The 18,229-nt window shown below is 41.2% G+C and overlaps 1 protein-coding gene across 5 annotated transcripts in view; it reads right to left on the bottom strand.

Annotated features, from left to right (window-relative positions):
• The window catches only part of ALPK1 (alpha kinase 1), a 129,630-nt gene that overhangs the window by 20,002 nt on the left and 91,399 nt on the right, over positions 1-18,229 (bottom strand). For all 5 annotated transcript variants that reach the window (XM_042984027.1, XM_042984025.1, XM_042984029.1 and 2 more), the window contains 2 exons: positions 9,551-9,749; positions 936-995 (listed from right to left, as the gene is read on the bottom strand). In XM_042984027.1, the coding sequence (XP_042839961.1) occupies positions 936-995; positions 9,551-9,749 (259 nt within the window). The remainder of the gene's footprint in view (positions 1-935; positions 996-9,550; positions 9,750-18,229) is intronic.

Here is an 18,229-nt window from a genome sequence, read left to right on the forward strand (position 1 = left end):
AGTGGGTGGCAGAAGGCTGGAGTCTGAAAACCGTCAGTGGTCAAACACCAAAAACAGAATCAAACTCATTACTATACCCCCTTGATTCTCTGTCACATCACCCTATTTTCTCCCCAGCTTTTAATCTGTGTGTGTGTGTGTGTGTGTGTGTGTGTGTCTGCATATGTGGTGTAGAAGATGGAAGTGTGTATATCATAGGTTAGTGATGGTGGACACAAATGATGGGTATGTGGTCAATATCGATATTCCAAACCGCCTCTCCACTGGAATGTCTACAAGTTTCAAGGTGCTTGGGACCTTATATCCAAGCAGACTGAGCTTAAAAGTCTACTGGAGGTTGTGTTCAACTTACTGGGACACTTGTTGTCTTTAACGCCCAGAATTTCAGACAAGATATCTGAAGGAATAAATGATTTGTTGCCCAACTATTAGTACTTGCTTCCTTTCATGTATGATTAAATATTGAAAGAAATCCATTTCAAAATAAGTTTTTCTGAAAGTACATACATAGCAAAATCAAATTTACTTTCCAAACCATTTAAATACATAAAGCCATAAATATATTTTTCTCAACTTACAGACTTTATCTCCATTTACAATTCTCCTAAAGGCTACTACTGAGCCCCTTCTGAGGCCCATAGAGTTACCTGCTTTAACAGCATATTGTTCTTAGATAGTACACTCTACAATAAGCCCAGAAGTTTAGGAGCTTTGGTTGTTCTGTTTTGTTTTCATTTTTAATTACAGAAAATGAAGACACAGAGAAATAAGCTCCTTGACCAAAGCCACTTCATTCACTAATGGCAAAGTCAGTCCTAGCTAGTTCTGGAGACATCTAGTCTACAGCAGCTATTAGGTCATTCGGGTGCTTGTAAACTAGAACTCCAGAAGGGACTGCAGGTGAAGGTCGTTGTGAAGATAGGAAAGCACCTTACCTGTTGCTCCGTTGTTGCTTATTAGACTGCTCAGGATATATTCTGCTTTTAAAAGTTTCCCTGAAAAGAAGCAACCAAATGCCACACAATTAGTACCTGAACATGTGCCTTCAATACTACTAGCAGTTTAAGCTCTAAGGTTAACACACTGTTACCTCTCTTGGAAACATGCTATTTTAAAATTTAACAGCAATAACGACATCATATACCAAAGTGAACAGAAAGATGACATTTCCAGGAATCGGTGAGATGGGAAGTTGCACAGTATCTGAAATGGCAATTAGATTTACACACACACAAGCACACACACACACTCATTCATATAGAATAAGGCTTGAAAAGTAAAGATAAACCATTGTAAAACATTGTGTCTTCTTTCTGTGAACAAGACTATTGAAAAGAAGGAAGGAAGGAAGGAAGGAAATAAAGACGGAAGGAAGGAAAGAAGGGGAAAACCACTTTCTGAAATCATGAGTTAGGTCCTGATTAAAATTTATTCATTCCAATGTTTGGAAAGAGAGCAATAACTTGAAATACCTATGTAAATAAATTTTACCAAAGGTATCTTTCTTCTTAAAAGTTATGTTTTCTAATTAGGTTTTGCTGATATATAAGGATGGGTAGTTTTAAAACATATCGATTTGTATTCGCCACATTTGCTGAATGTCTTAATTCTAATAATCTGTGTATTCCTTGAAGTTTTCTATGTGGGCAATCACACTGTGCACAAATCCTGCTAATCGTGTTTATTCATTTCTAATCTTTATACTTCTCATTTCTTTTTCTGTTTTCATTGCATTGGGAGGACTTCCAGTTTACGATCAAACAGAAGTGATAACAAGATGCATTTTTTTCTCGACTTGATTAAAAGGAATATTCCTAATTTTCCATCAGTAGTTTTGCCAAAGGTTTCCAGTTGCTTCCTTTATATCAGGTTAAGAAGTTCCCTCTTGTGCAGCTATCAGCTTATTGCCTTTCAGCTTCAAATTCATCCTTTATTGCCTGCTTTGCAATAATGGGAATGGACCTTGTAAATATTTCTCCTTTGCCAGCTTTGTCATTAGATGGTGTGGAGAGAGGGGGCTCCTGGGTGGCTCAGTCGGTTAAGCGTCCGACTTCGGCTCAGGTCATGATCTCACAGTTTGTGAGTTCGAGCCCTACGTCGGGCTCTGTGCTGACAGCTCAGAGCCTGGAGCCCACTTCTGATTCTGCGTCTCCCTCTCTCTGCCCCTCCCCTGCTCACACTCTGTCTGTCTCTCTCTCAAAAATAAATAAACATTAAAAAAAAAAAAGATGGGATGGAGAGACACTGCAAGGGGAAGATGCTTCTCTTCCTCATGTAGTGTGCCATTCTTGCTAGAATCCTGCCGTGCATACAGCTTCTCCAATGCCTGCCTCCTGCAGCGATCCTGGCTTCTCCTGTGCCTTCTTCCTACAACACAGGTGGCTTCTCCAGCACCTGGCTCCTCAAAGGTCAGTGGCACCCAGCAGCCAGCAGGTTCCTGCAGCATCCTCTCAGGTGACTTCACAGTGGAGTGAGTGCTGCCTGCCAGTGAGGCACGGCTCCATGAATGTTTCCCCCTGGTGTTCCATAAGAGCTGCTTTGTGGTGGCACCTCTCTGTGGATGGCGTCCCTCGGCACCCCGGAGGGTGGATTTCCAGTGAGTTCTGCTGGCATGGAAACTCCTTGACCTCTCTACCATCCAGTGAGCCATGGCTGTGCCTTCTCCAACAAGGCCTGGATCACGGCCCTGGTGTGCCTGGCTGTGCACTTGTGAACTTTTTCTCATATGCTTTCAGTATAAGGGATAGTGGCTGCTCCTTATAACTGCTTATCCTGTATTCTTCAGAGTCTTCTTTACTACTTACTAGCCAATCCCTCATTAATCTCCTGATATAGTTAATAACTCTTTTATACTGAATTTTCCTTTTTCAAATTATTGTGTTGTTTCTGACTCCTGACTGGAAGCTGACCAATAACATCTCTAACTCTAGTTTGTATTTTCAATCTAAATGGGTTAACATTTTATAAAACACTTCTCACATCATTTTAGGTGAACACATAGTTTTCTTGTTTATTCTGTCCATTAGGTGAATTGAATGAGTCAATTATTATCATTACCATTTGTAGTAAGCCCTACACCCAATGTGGGGCTTGGACTCATGACCCCAAGATCAAGAGTCACATGCTTTACCAACTGAGCCAGCCAGGCAACCCTGAATGAATCAATTTTTATTTATTTTTTTAAAGAAATTTTTTATTTATTTATTTTTGAGAGAGAGAGAGAGAGAGAGAGAGAGAGAGAGAGAGAGAATGAGTAGGAGAGGGGAAGACAAAGAGGGAGACACAGAATCCAAAGCAGGCTCCAGGCTGTGAGTTGTGAGCACAGAGTCCAACGTGGGGTTTGAACTCACAGACTGCGAGATCCCAATGAGCTGAAGTATGATGCTTAACCAACTGAGCCACCCAGGAGCCCGTGAATGGACCAACTTTTAAACATTAACCATCCTTATGTTTCTGGAATAAACAGATAATAGCCTTCCTTTACTGTAATGTATTATTATTAATTTAATACAATACTGGTCAATTTGATATTATTTTAAGATTTTTGCACCTGATAAATTATGTAAATGATACTACCATATAATTTCCTTTTATTTTGATTTTAGTTAGTTTGACCTATGCACTTACCAATTCTTTCTTTACCATTGCTTTTTGAATCTCCTACTCAATCTGTATGGATTCAACTTCCTCCTTAACAACACACGTTCTTTAATGTGTGTGTGCGTGAGAGAGATGTCTTGAGAATAATAATTATTTTTCGTCTTTGTCTGAAAATGTGAATTTTGTCCTCACTTTTGAATGATGATTTTTGCTGAGTATAAAATGCTAGGCTGAAAAGCTATTTCCTCTCAAATTTTTTTTTTTTGGTAGATTTCATTGTTTTCTGGACTCTTATTCCTGATAAGATGCTTTTTTCAGTCTAAATATAGTTCCCATATAAATAATCTGTCTTTTCTTGTTTCCTTTAAGATTTCCTCATTGTTTGATTTTCTGTAGTTTTGTGTCTGGGTGATTTTTTATTAAAAAATTTTTTTGCTCAAGGTTGGGCCCACCTTTTCTGCTCAAAGACACATTTTTTCCTTCGATTCCAGTCAATTCTCCCAGAAGTCCTATTATGTTTTTTACATTCTATTTCTCCAAGTTTTTAAAATGCCGCTTTCATATTTGCATCCACCTAACTCTACATGCTTCATTCTCAGGATTTTCCTTAAATACAACACCCAGGTCCATCATTTTCTCTCCCGCCGTTTGACCTGCTGCAGGAACACATTTCAGGTAGGTCAGTTAGGGGGATGGAACACCTGAGAACTGGCCTAGGAAATTGATCTTTACTGGGAGGTTGTTACCACTCACCGGGAGCAGGCGGACGCATATTTAGAGTCTTTGGATAGTCCTTTGCTGGTCAAGTGAGGTTCGGGGAACAGCAGCATCAGTGTTGTCTGGGAGCTGGTTGGAAACGCAGACTCTGAGACCCTGCCACAGACCTACTCAATCAGGATCTGCATTTTCAGTAAGCTCTCCAGGTGCCTCATCAAAGTTTGGGAAGCACCGCCATTTGTGAGTTTTTATCATTGGTCTGAGATGAGATTAAGTGAAAAATGGAGAGTGAACATTTAGAAATTTTTTTTTTTTTATCTTTTGCCAAAGTAATGTTGTGACTCTTCAACCTAATAACAAATACTTTGGACTTAAAGTTTTATGTCTCTTTTTTTTTTCCTTTCATTTTTCTAATAATCTATTTTATTGAATTCACCTCAGTTTAAGCAGCTTGTTTGGCAGGTGGTGTCCTTATCAGCACTTGAAATTCGGGAAGCATCACCGCCAACTGGGAGAGCTGCTGGGTTTTTGGCTCTTTCTAGCCATCACTGTATGGTTGCACTCTTGTAGCCTGTAGCTACAAAAAAAGAAACTTATATGCTGTGCCTGCCTTGTAGGCAATTTCCTACCAATTACTAAACTTTCTGACAACCACACTGATTTTTAATTTTAATTGCTGTATTTTTTTTTCCTGAAAGTTCTCTTAAGTTCTTTTTAAAAACAGTGAATCCTTTTCTTTTCCTGTTGTGTTCTTTTTATTATTTTTTTTTTTTTGTTTATTTACTTTTTGAGAGAGAGTATGAGAGAGAGACAGAGAGAGAGAGAGAGAGAGAGGCAGAGTGAGAGTAGGCTAGGCACAGAGAGAAAGGGAGACACAGAATCCGAAGCTGGTTCCAGGCTCTGAGCTGTCAGCACAGAGCCCGACGCAGGGCTCAAACCCACGAACCATGAGATCATGACCTGAGCCGAAGTCAGACACTTAACTGACTGAGCCACCCAGGCACCCCTGTGTTCTATTCTTTAAACATATGATTTTTTAAAGTCATATGAGTCTTGGGGCACAGGGGTGACTTGGTTAAGCATCCAACTCTTGATTTTGGCTCAGATCATGATCTCACGGTTTGTGTGTTCAAGCGTGATCCATGTTGGGCCATGCTGCCAGCACAGAGCCTGCTTGGAATTCTTTCACCCTTTCTGCCACTCCCCCACTCACACACTCTATCTCAAAATAAATAAATAAATAAAAATTAAAAAAAAAAGCCATATGAGTCTTTTAAGTTGTCCTACTTTTATATTTTGTTTTGGAGTGTCATGTTTCCTGTGTATTGTACACACTGTTCTTCTCTCCCATGTTTCATTTCCTTCGTTGCTTATACAGTTTAATCCGAGGGCATCTTCAGCAAGTAATAGTCTCCTGTGGAATTCCTATGCTCCTGGACTGTGGATGTTTCTCTAGAGCATAGTTTTGTACTTGATATTCTGCTGGGCCCCCAAAATGTAAGTACTAAACTGTTTTTTTTTTTTTTTTCTGTTAATTACTTTGGGGGATTCCCTCTCTTATGGGTAGGGTAAATTCAGACTCCATACTCATGTTTGGCACACTCATGTCTTGGGGTTTTCATTTGTTTGGGGAGATTTTTTTTGGCCTCTACCCAGAGCTTGGGCAGAGAGCAAGCTTCCTTGCCACTTCTGTGGGAGAGCTGGTAGAGCTGTTCAGTCCCCACACAGAGCTGTGCACACCTTTAAGAATTCCAGCCTTATGTAAATATTTCACTCCTCACATAGGCCCAAGGTGCTGTCTCTTGTCCTTGCATGAGGATTAAAATGACAGTCCCTTCCCCTAGGACCACATCCAAGTGTAAACCGCTCCGGCTATAGTGTCATGAGCAGGAGTCTACTGTTATAACTTTGAACACTTTCTGTATTTCCAGCGCTTAAAAAAAAAATTATTCACAATATTTATGTAATGGGAGAAGATTCTATGCTTGCTTACTGCTCCAGGTTGATGGAACTGGAAATTTTAACCTTTATCTCTAATTATGGCTTAAAAGGTTTGGCCTCCTAATTTTAGGCAAGAGTGAGCTGAGCAGGCTCACGATGCCCTCCATTGCCTCTGAAACCCCACATGTTGAAATGCCCCCACCCTTGGAATGTGTTTTGGGTGGATATCAGGAAGGGTAACAGTAGGGCCGTGCTGTCCCCTCATATTACCTTTATTCCTCTTCCTTACTCCTTATAATATCATATAGGTATCTCACTCTTCTGACCCAAGAGTCCCAGGTGCTGAGGATGGAGACCCCTTTCCATGGCACCTTCTTTACCAGGATACCACCCCTACTCTAAGTCTCTCTCTCTCTCTGAGACATCTGGTGTAGGGGGAGGCTCAAGAGTTGTTTGAGGGCAGAAATTCACAAATACAGTAAAAGATTGCAAATAACCTGCTCTGCGAGTGTTCCCCAAGACAAACAAACATTTCTAATAAAATTTAACTTGATAAATGAGCAATGTCTTGCAATACAAGTAGAATGTCACATTATCACAACTGAGCCAATGGTTCTTCTCTCTCTCTGCGGAACTGTGGGTGATCTTCTCCCATGGTCAGATGCTGGGTCTCAGACTGCAGTGTTTGGCAGAAATCCGTGATTTATCAGAACGCTGGAAGGTGCCCACACCTGGCAATAGTGTATTATTTGTCACTTCAAAGCACCTATGGACAGTCCTTTGCTTTTCCATACAAGAGTAAGCTTAGGAATGCTTTGCTTCATTCTAGGTCAGGCTGCCTGCAGATATAGACTCTTTCCTCTGCTGCCTTATTGCCAGTTACATTAAATATGGTATATGACAAGAGTTTATTAATGCTGTGCTGTAGTCAACATCCATGCGAGCATATACAATGGATCCCATGCAGAAAAGGTTTGAAAAGAAACGTGGTAAGAAGAAGGAGATGATTATGGTGGAAGTTGAGAAGGAAATCGTGGAGAAGGTCAAATGAGGTATGCGAGTGGCCAAAACTTCAAGATTTTATAAGAAGTCTGTATCTTGTCTCGTATGCAGAGGAGGAGGAAAAAAAGGCAGAGGAATCCCTCACCTCAAATGAGATTAGGGAGATGTGTAAAATATGGGAAGCAGTGCAAAATTTTACAGAAAAGCACCACCCGAATAAGGCTGTAGCCGTGTGAACAAAGAATCTGTTTAACAATAGTGGGATGTCACATTTCAGCGAAATCCTCAAAAGGAGGCAAAAGCAAGTGTCCTTGGATAGGTTCCTTATTAAAGTTGCATCAAAAGAAAAAGATTCCATGGAGCCGCTAGATAGCAGTGATTCTGTTACTGATAGTGAAAGTCATCCTACACAGTAACCCTCCTCTAGTCTCCCTCACACCAGCCATGAAGGTTTTCAAAGTAAGTACAGGTTAATTTGTTTTTCTTTATATTTTGTATTTTCTTTATTATTTTGTATTCTATTCCAGTATTGTAATCATTTTTATATGAATATGTTTGGGTTGGGGAATGAATCATCTGAGTTTCCATTATTTCTTATGGGGAAATTTGCTTGGATATACAAGTGCTTTGGATTACAAGCATTATTTCCAGAACAAATTATGCTCGCAAACCAAGGTTTTACTGTCTTCACTTAACCAAGGCTGTGTTTGTGTTCTTGTGGCTCTTTTGGTAGTTTCTTTGAGGAAAAGACAACCCAACTGTTGGGGAGTAAGATCTAGGATTTTATCTAAGGTGTACAATATGTGAACAGAGGAGCATACTGTTCATGACGATATCTAGGCTTACTTGTTATCATAGTTGGAAGCCTGAGAGAAACAACAAAATGAACCAGTGAAAAGTTCGATTTGGCTGTGTAAAGCAAAGCTATCAACAGGCCTGCTTACCACTTGACCTCAATTTCCATGTCCCACCATAGCAATTCCGTATACCAGAAACGAGGTCACATTAACTCTTCCAAGTTCCAACTGAGAAGAACCAATATGGAAGTCTGCCTGTGCACGCCCGGCCTTCATCATTCTGTCCTCCCCACAGAGTGCTACACACACACATCATCGCCATCTGATGCCATCAGAAGGAACATCAGTTGCTAGGTTTTCCTCATCCCCCAAACATTATAAACTCGAAACACTGTAAAATGTCCAAGATCAGGGATTTTGGAAGGAAGGAAGTTTTCCTAAGTTCCACTCCGTCTCTGCAGTTACTCTAGAAAAGTAACCAACATGGACACAATTTACACACAGCTGCAAGAACTTGAAAGTGAATGAACTTGGGCTTTTGAAAAGTTAACCTCCACAAGCCCATTTCTCTCATGTCCTTTTATCTCTGTGCCTCTCTGCATCCAACAATTGTCCCATTTAGTATAGTCAGTACAGTTCCTTTTCAAAGGAAGTGAAGTAAAGATATTTTAACTCCTTGCAGGCCAGGCTTATTAAAAACAGCAACAATAGCTAAAATCAATTTAAAAAACTGAGCCAGTCCGGGAAGGGCAACTTGCTTTCTACTTCTGTCCTTTATTCTTTCACTCTTAGAAGTGAGAATAGCAGGCTACACATTTCTAAACCTCATGGTTATCAGTAACTTAAATAATTCAAAAATTCTATAGAAGTAAACTTCACTGTAATGCATAGCAGGTCTCTTTCCCCTCCAATCCCCCTCTACATTACATCCTAAGTTAGAATGTCAGCCTCATTTTTCATTTCATTCAAAGTGACAGAAGGAAAAAAAAAAAGATACTTTAAGGCCTAATCAGGTACTGTACCGGTGTTCCCAGGGATGGAAAAAACCCTCAAATTACTTCAGTGGGTTTGTCAGCTCTATTGTTAGCATAGTCAAGTGGCCCTGCAGAAAGGAGACAGGAGAACTAAGAGAAAATAGTAGAATTTTAATCTGCTTTTTAAAGGCTCTTGGTCAGAAGTATAGCAATTCAGATACCCCTGTTTGAAAGCAGCAGGACAGATTTGTTAGAAGACAAAAGCTCCAATTAGTATTTTCCACACCCTTTCACAATTTTCTCTACCGCTTTTGGCTCTGAAACCCTTTATGCCAGGGCCTTTGTGCTGGCAAGAGGCGGGTGGAAGGGCATCGCGGGCCGGGGGCGGGGAGAGCCCGCAGCTTGAAAAGATGGCCCGCGGGCCCGGGTGCCCGCCGCACTCCCCCGCGGAAGTCAAGTAGCCCCGGAGGGAAGGCGAGCCCGCGGCTGGACGTCCCGGGCCGGCGGGAGGAGGCCTACCTGCGTTGACCGAGAGTCGGGCTTGGCGAATGACCACCTGCGGGGCAATTGGCGTTCCCGGCTGCAACTTGTGGAGCCTTTTGGCGACCTGCAGGAGCTTGCCCGACACGTCGAGCCCGTACAGGAACCGGTCGCTTAAGAACACAATGGCAGCAGCCGTGGCGCAGTCGCGGGCGAGGATGGAGGCTTTCAAGGACGCCTGGAGGGACATCCACGGGACGTCATGAACCAGACAGAAGCCGCGCCCGGCGCAAAAAGAAGGCAGCCGTGACACCAAGCTTAATCTCTAGGTGTTTTTGTTGAAACAAGAGCAAGAAAACCTAGAACTAGGGGGAGAAACATACTTTCTTGGGCGGCCGAACTAAAAGAAAAAAAATAAATTTTTTGGAAATGGAATAATGGAAAAATGGAAAAATCCAATTCAACTGGGACAGAAAATAATTTCTTTCATTTCCCCCACTACGGTTCTAAAATTATACAAGTGCTAAATGCATATTTCCTGTTATTAGAAAATTCAAACACAAGGTAAAAATGAAAAGTGCCCCTTAGTCGACTCTTTACATTAGTTTTTACCCTCCTTGCCCCCAAGCTCATTCGCATTCTTCCTCATAATGGTGTCAGAGCGATCCTTCTAGAAATTTCTACCCTTTTATGTGTGTTTAGGCATTAATTGATTCCTTGTCTTGCCTTGCTTTCTCCCCCCCCTTCTCTTCTTCTCCCTCCTTTTCTCTCTCATAAATGAGATTACACTACACATATTGTTATGCTAGCTGGTTCTTTCAGTCATGGTAACATCTAGAAGAGGGTTCCACATCAATTCACCACACTCTGCTTCATTTAATGCCTACATTGTAATTAAGAGGAAATACAAAATTTTAGGTAACATTTTAAACATTTGATTTATATGTAGTTAATGAATACAACAAGAAAAAGAAGAAAACAGGCAGGAAATGAAAGTGTAACATAAAGAATGAGATAAATGAGGCAGAATTATGGGAAACATCATCTTTTGGTCTTGTGAGGTGTTACATTAAAGACACTCAAAGCCTTGTAGCTACTAGCATAAATGAGTTTCCCACCCAGCAGTACTTTCTCCGTTTACTAAACTAAATCAAGCTGTGTTTTCTGAGCATGTGAACTCACATATAAAGCCCTGAAAGCCTTGCTTATTTTCCTAGCACGATGTTACTACACGAAGCACTGCTACATAATCCAAAGTACTAACATTTCTTGGATAAAAACTAGGTACTGGGCACAGTGCGAAGTGCATGCCATGTACTAATTCACTCACTCTTTACAACAATCCTAACAGGCAGGAAACCTGAGACTCACAGGGGTTAAGTAACATGCCCAAGGTCGCATGACCTCTGACTAAGAGGGAGGATTTGAACACAGGAAGTCCAGGTCTAAATCCCACATGCTCAAGTCCCATGTTGCACCGACTGTATTTTAAGAAAACAGGAGTTGGACATCAATTATCTGATACTTGCAGTGATGCCATAAATACCAAATATGTCATCAATGTTGTTAGAGTTGCTGGTCTGAAGCATGATTTACTTTAACAAATTTAAATTTTTTAAAAATGTTTATTTATTCTTTAGGGAGAGAGAGACAGAGTGTAAGTGGGGGAGGGGCAGAGAGAGAGGGAGACACAGAATCCAAAGCAGGCTCCAGGCTCTGAGCTGTCAGCACAGAGCCTGACGCGGGCTTGAACTCACCAGCCATGGGATCATGACCTGAGCCGATACCGACTGAGCCACCCAGGCACCCCTACTTTAACAAATTTAAGGTAAGAGAGGATACATTCAAACTGGGAGAGAATAATCTCTGCTTTTCAAAATCTGCTTGGAACAGTGCTTTCAGAGTTGTAATTTGATACTTGTATATCTATGAGTAAAACTGTTCTAAACTTTTATATCTGGCCCATTCCAGAATTCTATCTATGGTGCTTATTCATGTGATTTGGCTTTCGGCATATATGTTTTGGTGTGCTTATCTATAGCACTGCATATAGAAAATAACATTTGTATTTATAGGTATTCATCCATCAGGTAAAGCCTACCAATAACCAGTACAATAAGCCCTCTATTTTCATGCTGATGCTCTCAACTCATTAAAGCTTTTAAGCTATCGCTGTGTTTATGAAGTCTGGAAAGTGATAATTTGCATTTATATTTATCCTTTTGTTAAAATTGATCACTGCTCTCATTGTGGTATTGATGCCATATTTTAGGGGGGACGATGTCTTCTTTTGATGTTTTTTTTTTTCCACGTGAAGGGAGCTTACTTACTGTAGCACACCTGGCCTCTTTCTTTACCCACTCTGCCCCAGGGGAGGTGGAATGACTAATCTGGTAAATTTGGGAAGAAGAAACTGGGCATGTCTGGCTTACCTCCTCTCTCTCTCTCTCTCTCTCTCTCTTTTGTTTCCTTGGGAACAGGTGTCTAAGGGAAACAGGATTCTCTGCTCTTTCATATCATAAGTCTAATCTAGAAAGCCACCCTTTATGTGGTGTTCTGCTTGCCTCAGTAATTTCTGTGATTGAATGAGGATGTCTACATAATTTAGGGGTTCAGCTAGCAGACCCCTTGTACTCTAATATGAAGCTATATCTTTCTTTCTTTTTTTTTTAAGTTTATTTGTTTATTTTGAGAGAGACAGCCCGAGTCGGGGAGGGGCAGAGAGACGGGGTGGGGGGGGTGAGAGAGAGAGAGAGAGAGAGAGGAAGAGAGAGAATCCCAAGCAGGCTCTGTGCTGGCAGCACATGGGGCCCAAACTCACAAAACCATGAGATCGTGACCTGAGCCGAAACCAAGAGTCAGAGGCTTAACCGACTGAGCCACCCAGGTGCCCCTGAGGCTATGTCTTTCAATTTAGTCTTTATCAGAATTAAAAGTAATGTTTAACCTGATTCTGCCTACCTTTTTTTTTTTTTTTCTCTCTCAGCTTGCTCAGAATCCAGGAGGGAAGGAATCCTGGATCCTCTCAAAGATCCCAACATTAATTATTGCCTGATATATCATAACCCTTTCTGAGGAAAACTGCTTTGCCCAGGGTCCCTGCCTTTGAAATAGCTATGCATTTTGCTACTTGCCCTTGACTCCATTTCCCCACCCATGCACCAGCTCAAAGTTAACCCAAGAGTACCCAGCCCCACGACTCTGTGGCCTGGCTTGAAAAAATGAACTTTTAAATCTGAACTAAGAAATATAGAAGGGTAGAAAGAAGCAGAAAATAGAATATAGCTAAGTCATATTTATGGGCAATGGCAGAGTGAAGATTGAAGAATGATGGCTCTGAATCCAAATTTACCTTTTCATGAGGGCCATTTTTAGAGTTACAGGCCTCCTTTATTGTTCCATTATGTTTTCATAATAATGTACACCCCATTTTGTGAATATGTTTGAGTGAACCTCTGTTCTTTCCAACCAAAAAAAAAAAAAAACAAACAAACACAAAACCCGAACTAAAACTGCAATGCTCAAAACTTCTATTGAGAATTGTCAAGTAAATCATCAATCTGAAAAACACAAATCTTGAAGCAAGAACAAGTCAGTCATTTGACATGCAGAAACTGTAAATCAAATGGAAAGGAAAATGTATGGTGTTATGTATGCCTTACTCTGTTCAGTAAGGCCTGTCCCTGATCAAGAGTCCTTCCTATGCGAGGTGTACGTGATAGAGTCCGTGAGTTTGCAACCTCAGCTGTTCCCTGCACAACTGGCAGCCTGTTCCACTTCCAGGCTTCCTTACAGGTCTGCTTGGAAAGTGCAGCACTCTTCTGCAACCCTGCTCATGACTATGTATCCTGCAGGGTACTCAGCAAGCCACAGTGGGTTCCCTGTCTTCGAGGTTGCACTTCGGTGTATGCTCAATGTTTAGTTCTGTTCTCCCTTCTCGTAGGTGCCCCACTTCAGCGTTAGGGTGATTGTTTACCTACATGGGATGCAATGTTTAGTGACAGGCTATTTTCCAAGGGTGATTCTCAATCCTTACCTCTCTGACAAAAATGGTTTCCATCATTGTAGCACCATCCAGTTTATGAAAAACATTCACGTGCATTAGCCCAGTTAAACTTAGAGTAACTATCAAATCTAAGTAAGGTAAGGAAACTGAAGTTGAGAGGTTACGTAACTTTCCAAATTTATAAAGTCAGAGGGTCAGGGTCAGGCAAGAACCCAAATCTGCATCTTTAAAAATATTTTTTTATTGTGGTAAACAATACGTAACATGAAATTTACCATCTTCATCATCTTTAAGTGTACAGTTCATTAGTGTTAATCCACATTGTTGTGGAATAGATCTCCAGAACTTTTCCATCTTGTGAATATGAAAGTCTATACTGATTAAACAACTCCTCTTCCCTGTCACAACCCAGTCCCTGTAACCACCATTTTACTTTTTTTTTTTTTTAAGTTTATTCACTTTTGAGAGAGAGAGGCAGGCAGAGGAGGGGCAGAGAAAGGGGGACAGATGATCTGAATCAAGGTCCATGCTGACAGCAGGGAGCCTGATGCGGGGCTCAAACTCATGAACCTGTAAGATCATGACCTGAACCAAAGTCAGAAGTTCAACTGACTGAGCCACCCAGGTTCCCCTTACTTTCTATATCTATGAATTTGATTATTCTAGGTTACTTCAAATAATTGGAATCATACAGTATTTGTCCTTTTGTGTCTGGCTGGCTTCATTTAGCATAATGTCCTCAAGGTTCCTCCATGTTATAGTATGTGACAAGATTTCCTTCCTTTTAAGGCAGAATTTTTCCACTGTATATATGTACCAGACCTTGTTTATCCATTCATCTGTTGATGGACATTTGGGTTGCTTCAAACTGTTGGCTATTGTGAACAGTGCTGCTAATGACATGGGCATACAAATATCTCTTCAAAACCATGCTTTCAATTATTGTGGCTATATATCCAGGAGTGGGATTTATGGGTCATATGGTAACTCTATTTTTAATTTTTTGAGAAAGCTCCAGGCTGGGTTTCCTTAGAGATTCCACCATCTTACGATCCCACCAACAGTGAACAGAGTTCCAATTTCTCCATATCCTTGGCCAACACTTGAGGAACTCAAATGTCTAAAAGGTCAGTTTTTCTTCTGCTTTCTCCTTATAGTCTGATCAAGGTGATTTTGCTCAGTGCTTGATCTGGGCATAGGATACTGGGTCTTTGGAGCTAGGGCTACACTCATCACTCACTGAACCCAAACAGTAGCTCTGAGGAAACCATATCCTTTATTATGATGAGAAAATTCTAACGGGGGGGGGGGGAGGGACAAAAAACCCCCACAACAATTGAAAAGAGTGTTTTTGTTATGTATTTAAAAGTAAAAGAAAGAAAAGAAACTTTATGGGAGATGGCCTTCACGGTCACTGTTTTGAAATTCTCTAGTTAAAGTTGGTGCCATGAGAGCAAATGATGATTTGGTGATTAGCTAGAAATTATTCCAGCTGGACATTCTTCACACTGAGCTGCAAAGACACTTTGCAATTCCAGTAGTAACTTCTGTGAGGTGGTCTTCCTGTGTTGGAAAGATGGAGTTTCTAGGAGTTTGGGTAGGTCAAGGTGGCCAGAGTTCACAGAGAAAGGAGCACAAAGCAAGAAGTCCAGAGATCTGAAAAGGTCCTTCAAGTTTTCAGGAGACCTCATTCATGGAAAGGCACCACACCAAGCTGGAGAAAGAGCTACCTAAAAGGACTAGAGGAAACAGTCCCCAGGCTTCATGTAGGTCTTATATTTCCACCAATCAGAAATGAAAACCTTGTTGTCCACAGGGCATGGGGTATTCAGAAGGGCATCACTTCAATAGTGAGTTAAAATTAGAGTAAAGTGGCTCTTGGTCTACTCTGAAAGTTTAGAAGCAAGCTTGAAAAAGAGCAATTTCCTAACTTGACTGAGTCCCAAAACAAACCTCGAAAATATTTACAGGCGGGACGCCTGGGTGGCTCAGCGGGTCAAGTGTCCGACTCTTGATTTTGGCTCAGGTCATGATCTCAGGGTTCCTGAGTTTGAGCCCCACATCAGGCTCTGCACTGACCACATGGAGCCTGCTTACAATTCTCTCTCTCCCCCCTCTCTGTCCCTCCTCTGCTTGTGCGTGTGCTCTCTCTCTCTTTCCCTCCGTCAAAGCAAATAAATAAAACTTAAACAATTAAGAAAAAAAGTGTTTATGGACTTGCAAAATACCCACCATCCAATGTGGTAAAATTTACAATGTCTGGCATCCAGCCAAAAATTGCCAGGCATGAAAAAAAAGCCCAAACTGCAAAGAAAAATAAATCAATAGAAACCGACCTCGAAATGACAGTTATTATAACTATATTTTGTAAGTTTCAGAAGGTAGAGTAAAAATTAGGTAGAGTTAAAAATATACAAGGGAGATGTAAAAGTTGATCCAAATCAAACTTCTAGAGATTAAAAAATATATAATGTCTGAAATGAAACCACAGATATCTGAATTTGTTCTTAGCTGGCATTTATTTGTCAATGGCAAATTACTTAACCTCTCGGAGTCTCAAAGACTTCATCTGTGAAATGTGGATAATGTTTATTTTCACTGCTGTATCAGGATTAGAGGAAATGTGAGTCAAATGCTCAGCACAGGGCCTGGCACATGGTAGGTGCTTAATAAATGACAGGGAATACTGTGTGTGTGTGTGGGGGGGGGGATAGGAAAAAGAAGTGAGTTCATGCACTCCTTTTCTCCTTATGGCAAAATAACAAGAAAAGACAGGCTCTGAAAATAACCGTCAGCAGAACTTTCAATAGAGTGAAAAGGAAATAATCGATCATGTGTATAACATCTATAAGGCTCATCTCAGAATACGACCAAGCCTCTAATTTCCTTTAATCTCTTTCTTCTCTTCGCCAACTCTAAGGAGTGATGTTGCTTGAAACTGAGAAAAAAAAAGGAAAATGAGCAGGCTTTATGGCAGTTGGTGAAGGAAAGCGGGTTCCTGAAAGGGAGCCTTCGCAGCACGTGCGAGTTGCTTTTGGCTGTCGCCAATGGAGGAATCCCTCCCCAAGCACCTGTAAACTGATGCTGCAAACACCCCATTCTGCATCCCGCGTGAACACGCCATATATTTGAGCAGAGAACATTGCCTAATCTATTTTTCCCCCTTCTACTCTTAATAGATTGGAGCACAAAAGCCTGAGAGAGGGTGACCTGCCAGACAAAGGCCCTTTGAGTTCCTTGGAAAAGTAGACTTGGAGGAGGATGGACGGAATCCAAGTGGCCCTATTATTTCCACTTGCACTAATTAGACATTTTTCTGTCAGCTATTGAGCACTGCTGAGAGGCCAAACTCACTGAATTCATTTCTAAAGTGTTTACAGAAGTTTGCATCTGTTTGTGTCTCTTCAGGAGGAAAATAAGCACTTCAATAGCATTGTGGAAAATCTAAACGAAGCATCCTATTCTGGAGGACCTGGCATCCCCACAGCTGCATAATTTAACTCCGTTTGGGGCTGAGCTTCTCGCATCTCTCTCCAAAACCTAACGATGCAAAATGCAGAGAAGTCAACTCAGGAGAATCTTTTCTTTCTTGCCATTGTCTTTTCTCTCCCTCTTTTGAAACCTCGGCATGCTGTGCACTACATACAGATTTAGGTGGGTATCATTCTTGTCGCCCCTCTCTCGCATTTCTACCAGCACTCTGAGAAATTAATACCCACTTTCATTTGCTGCCAAGTGAAGGGATAGTAAATTCCTCAGCGGCAACGCCGAATACATCACCATCCTGGGAATCTCCCCCAAATGTACGCCCCGGGAGCACTCTGACTTCAGGAGGAGGGTAATGAAAGGAGGCCAGAGTGTGTGGCAAGGAAGGACACTAAAAGAGAAAGTTTCCCTACATGGTAAAATGTGCCTGGGTTATGCACAATTAGATTAACATGAAAGAGAGTCCCTCCCCCACCCCCACTCCCCAAAAAAGAAAGAAAAAGAAAACAACACAAAAACCCTAACCCACTGCCTACATGGGCAGTGCCTTTGAAATGCATATTGGTCTACATGGAATTTGATTCAGGGTTCTTTTGTTTGGGTTTGTAGGCCTATGACTGACCTGCCATCACAGAGCACTCAAAAATATGATCTTTTTAGACAATCTCACAGTAGCAGAATTTTAGTTGTTGGAATCAACATAGGATAACTCAAGGAAAAAAAAAAAGGAACAGGAATTCTATTCCTTTATCTTTCTTCAGAGCCTGACTTAAGGGCTGTCAGATTGTTCAAATAGCCACCAACTTGTGTTTTTCTTGTTGAGTGATCATGTTTAAATAAAAATATGTGGATGTAGATAAGAGAGTGCTGGATTTCTAGAGACAGGCTTACAAATGAGTGTGTGCGTGTGTGCGTGCATGTGTGCAACAGCCCCACAGTTGTTTTTTCACATCTGTTTTCAGAATGGAAAATATGGGGTTCTAATTGAGTTTATGGCACAAAGGGAACTTCACGGCTAGAAAGCTGAGTCAGGTGGTAAAGGAATTAAACTCCACAATGAGATTTCAATACACAGATGATTGAAAAAATGCTAAAGAGCTTTTTCTAAGGGCTTTTGCTGAACAGCAGCAAGGAAAAGTGTGTGCCGTTTTCATGGTTCCTTGCATTAGTGCTAGCCCCTCCCGATGCTGAGCATCAAGTTTGGGTCCCAGCTATGGGTTCAAAGC

The sequence above is a fragment of the Panthera tigris genome, chromosome B1, assembly GCF_018350195.1.
Source record: "Panthera tigris isolate Pti1 chromosome B1, P.tigris_Pti1_mat1.1, whole genome shotgun sequence".
Lineage (NCBI taxonomy): Eukaryota > Metazoa > Chordata > Mammalia > Carnivora > Felidae > Panthera > Panthera tigris.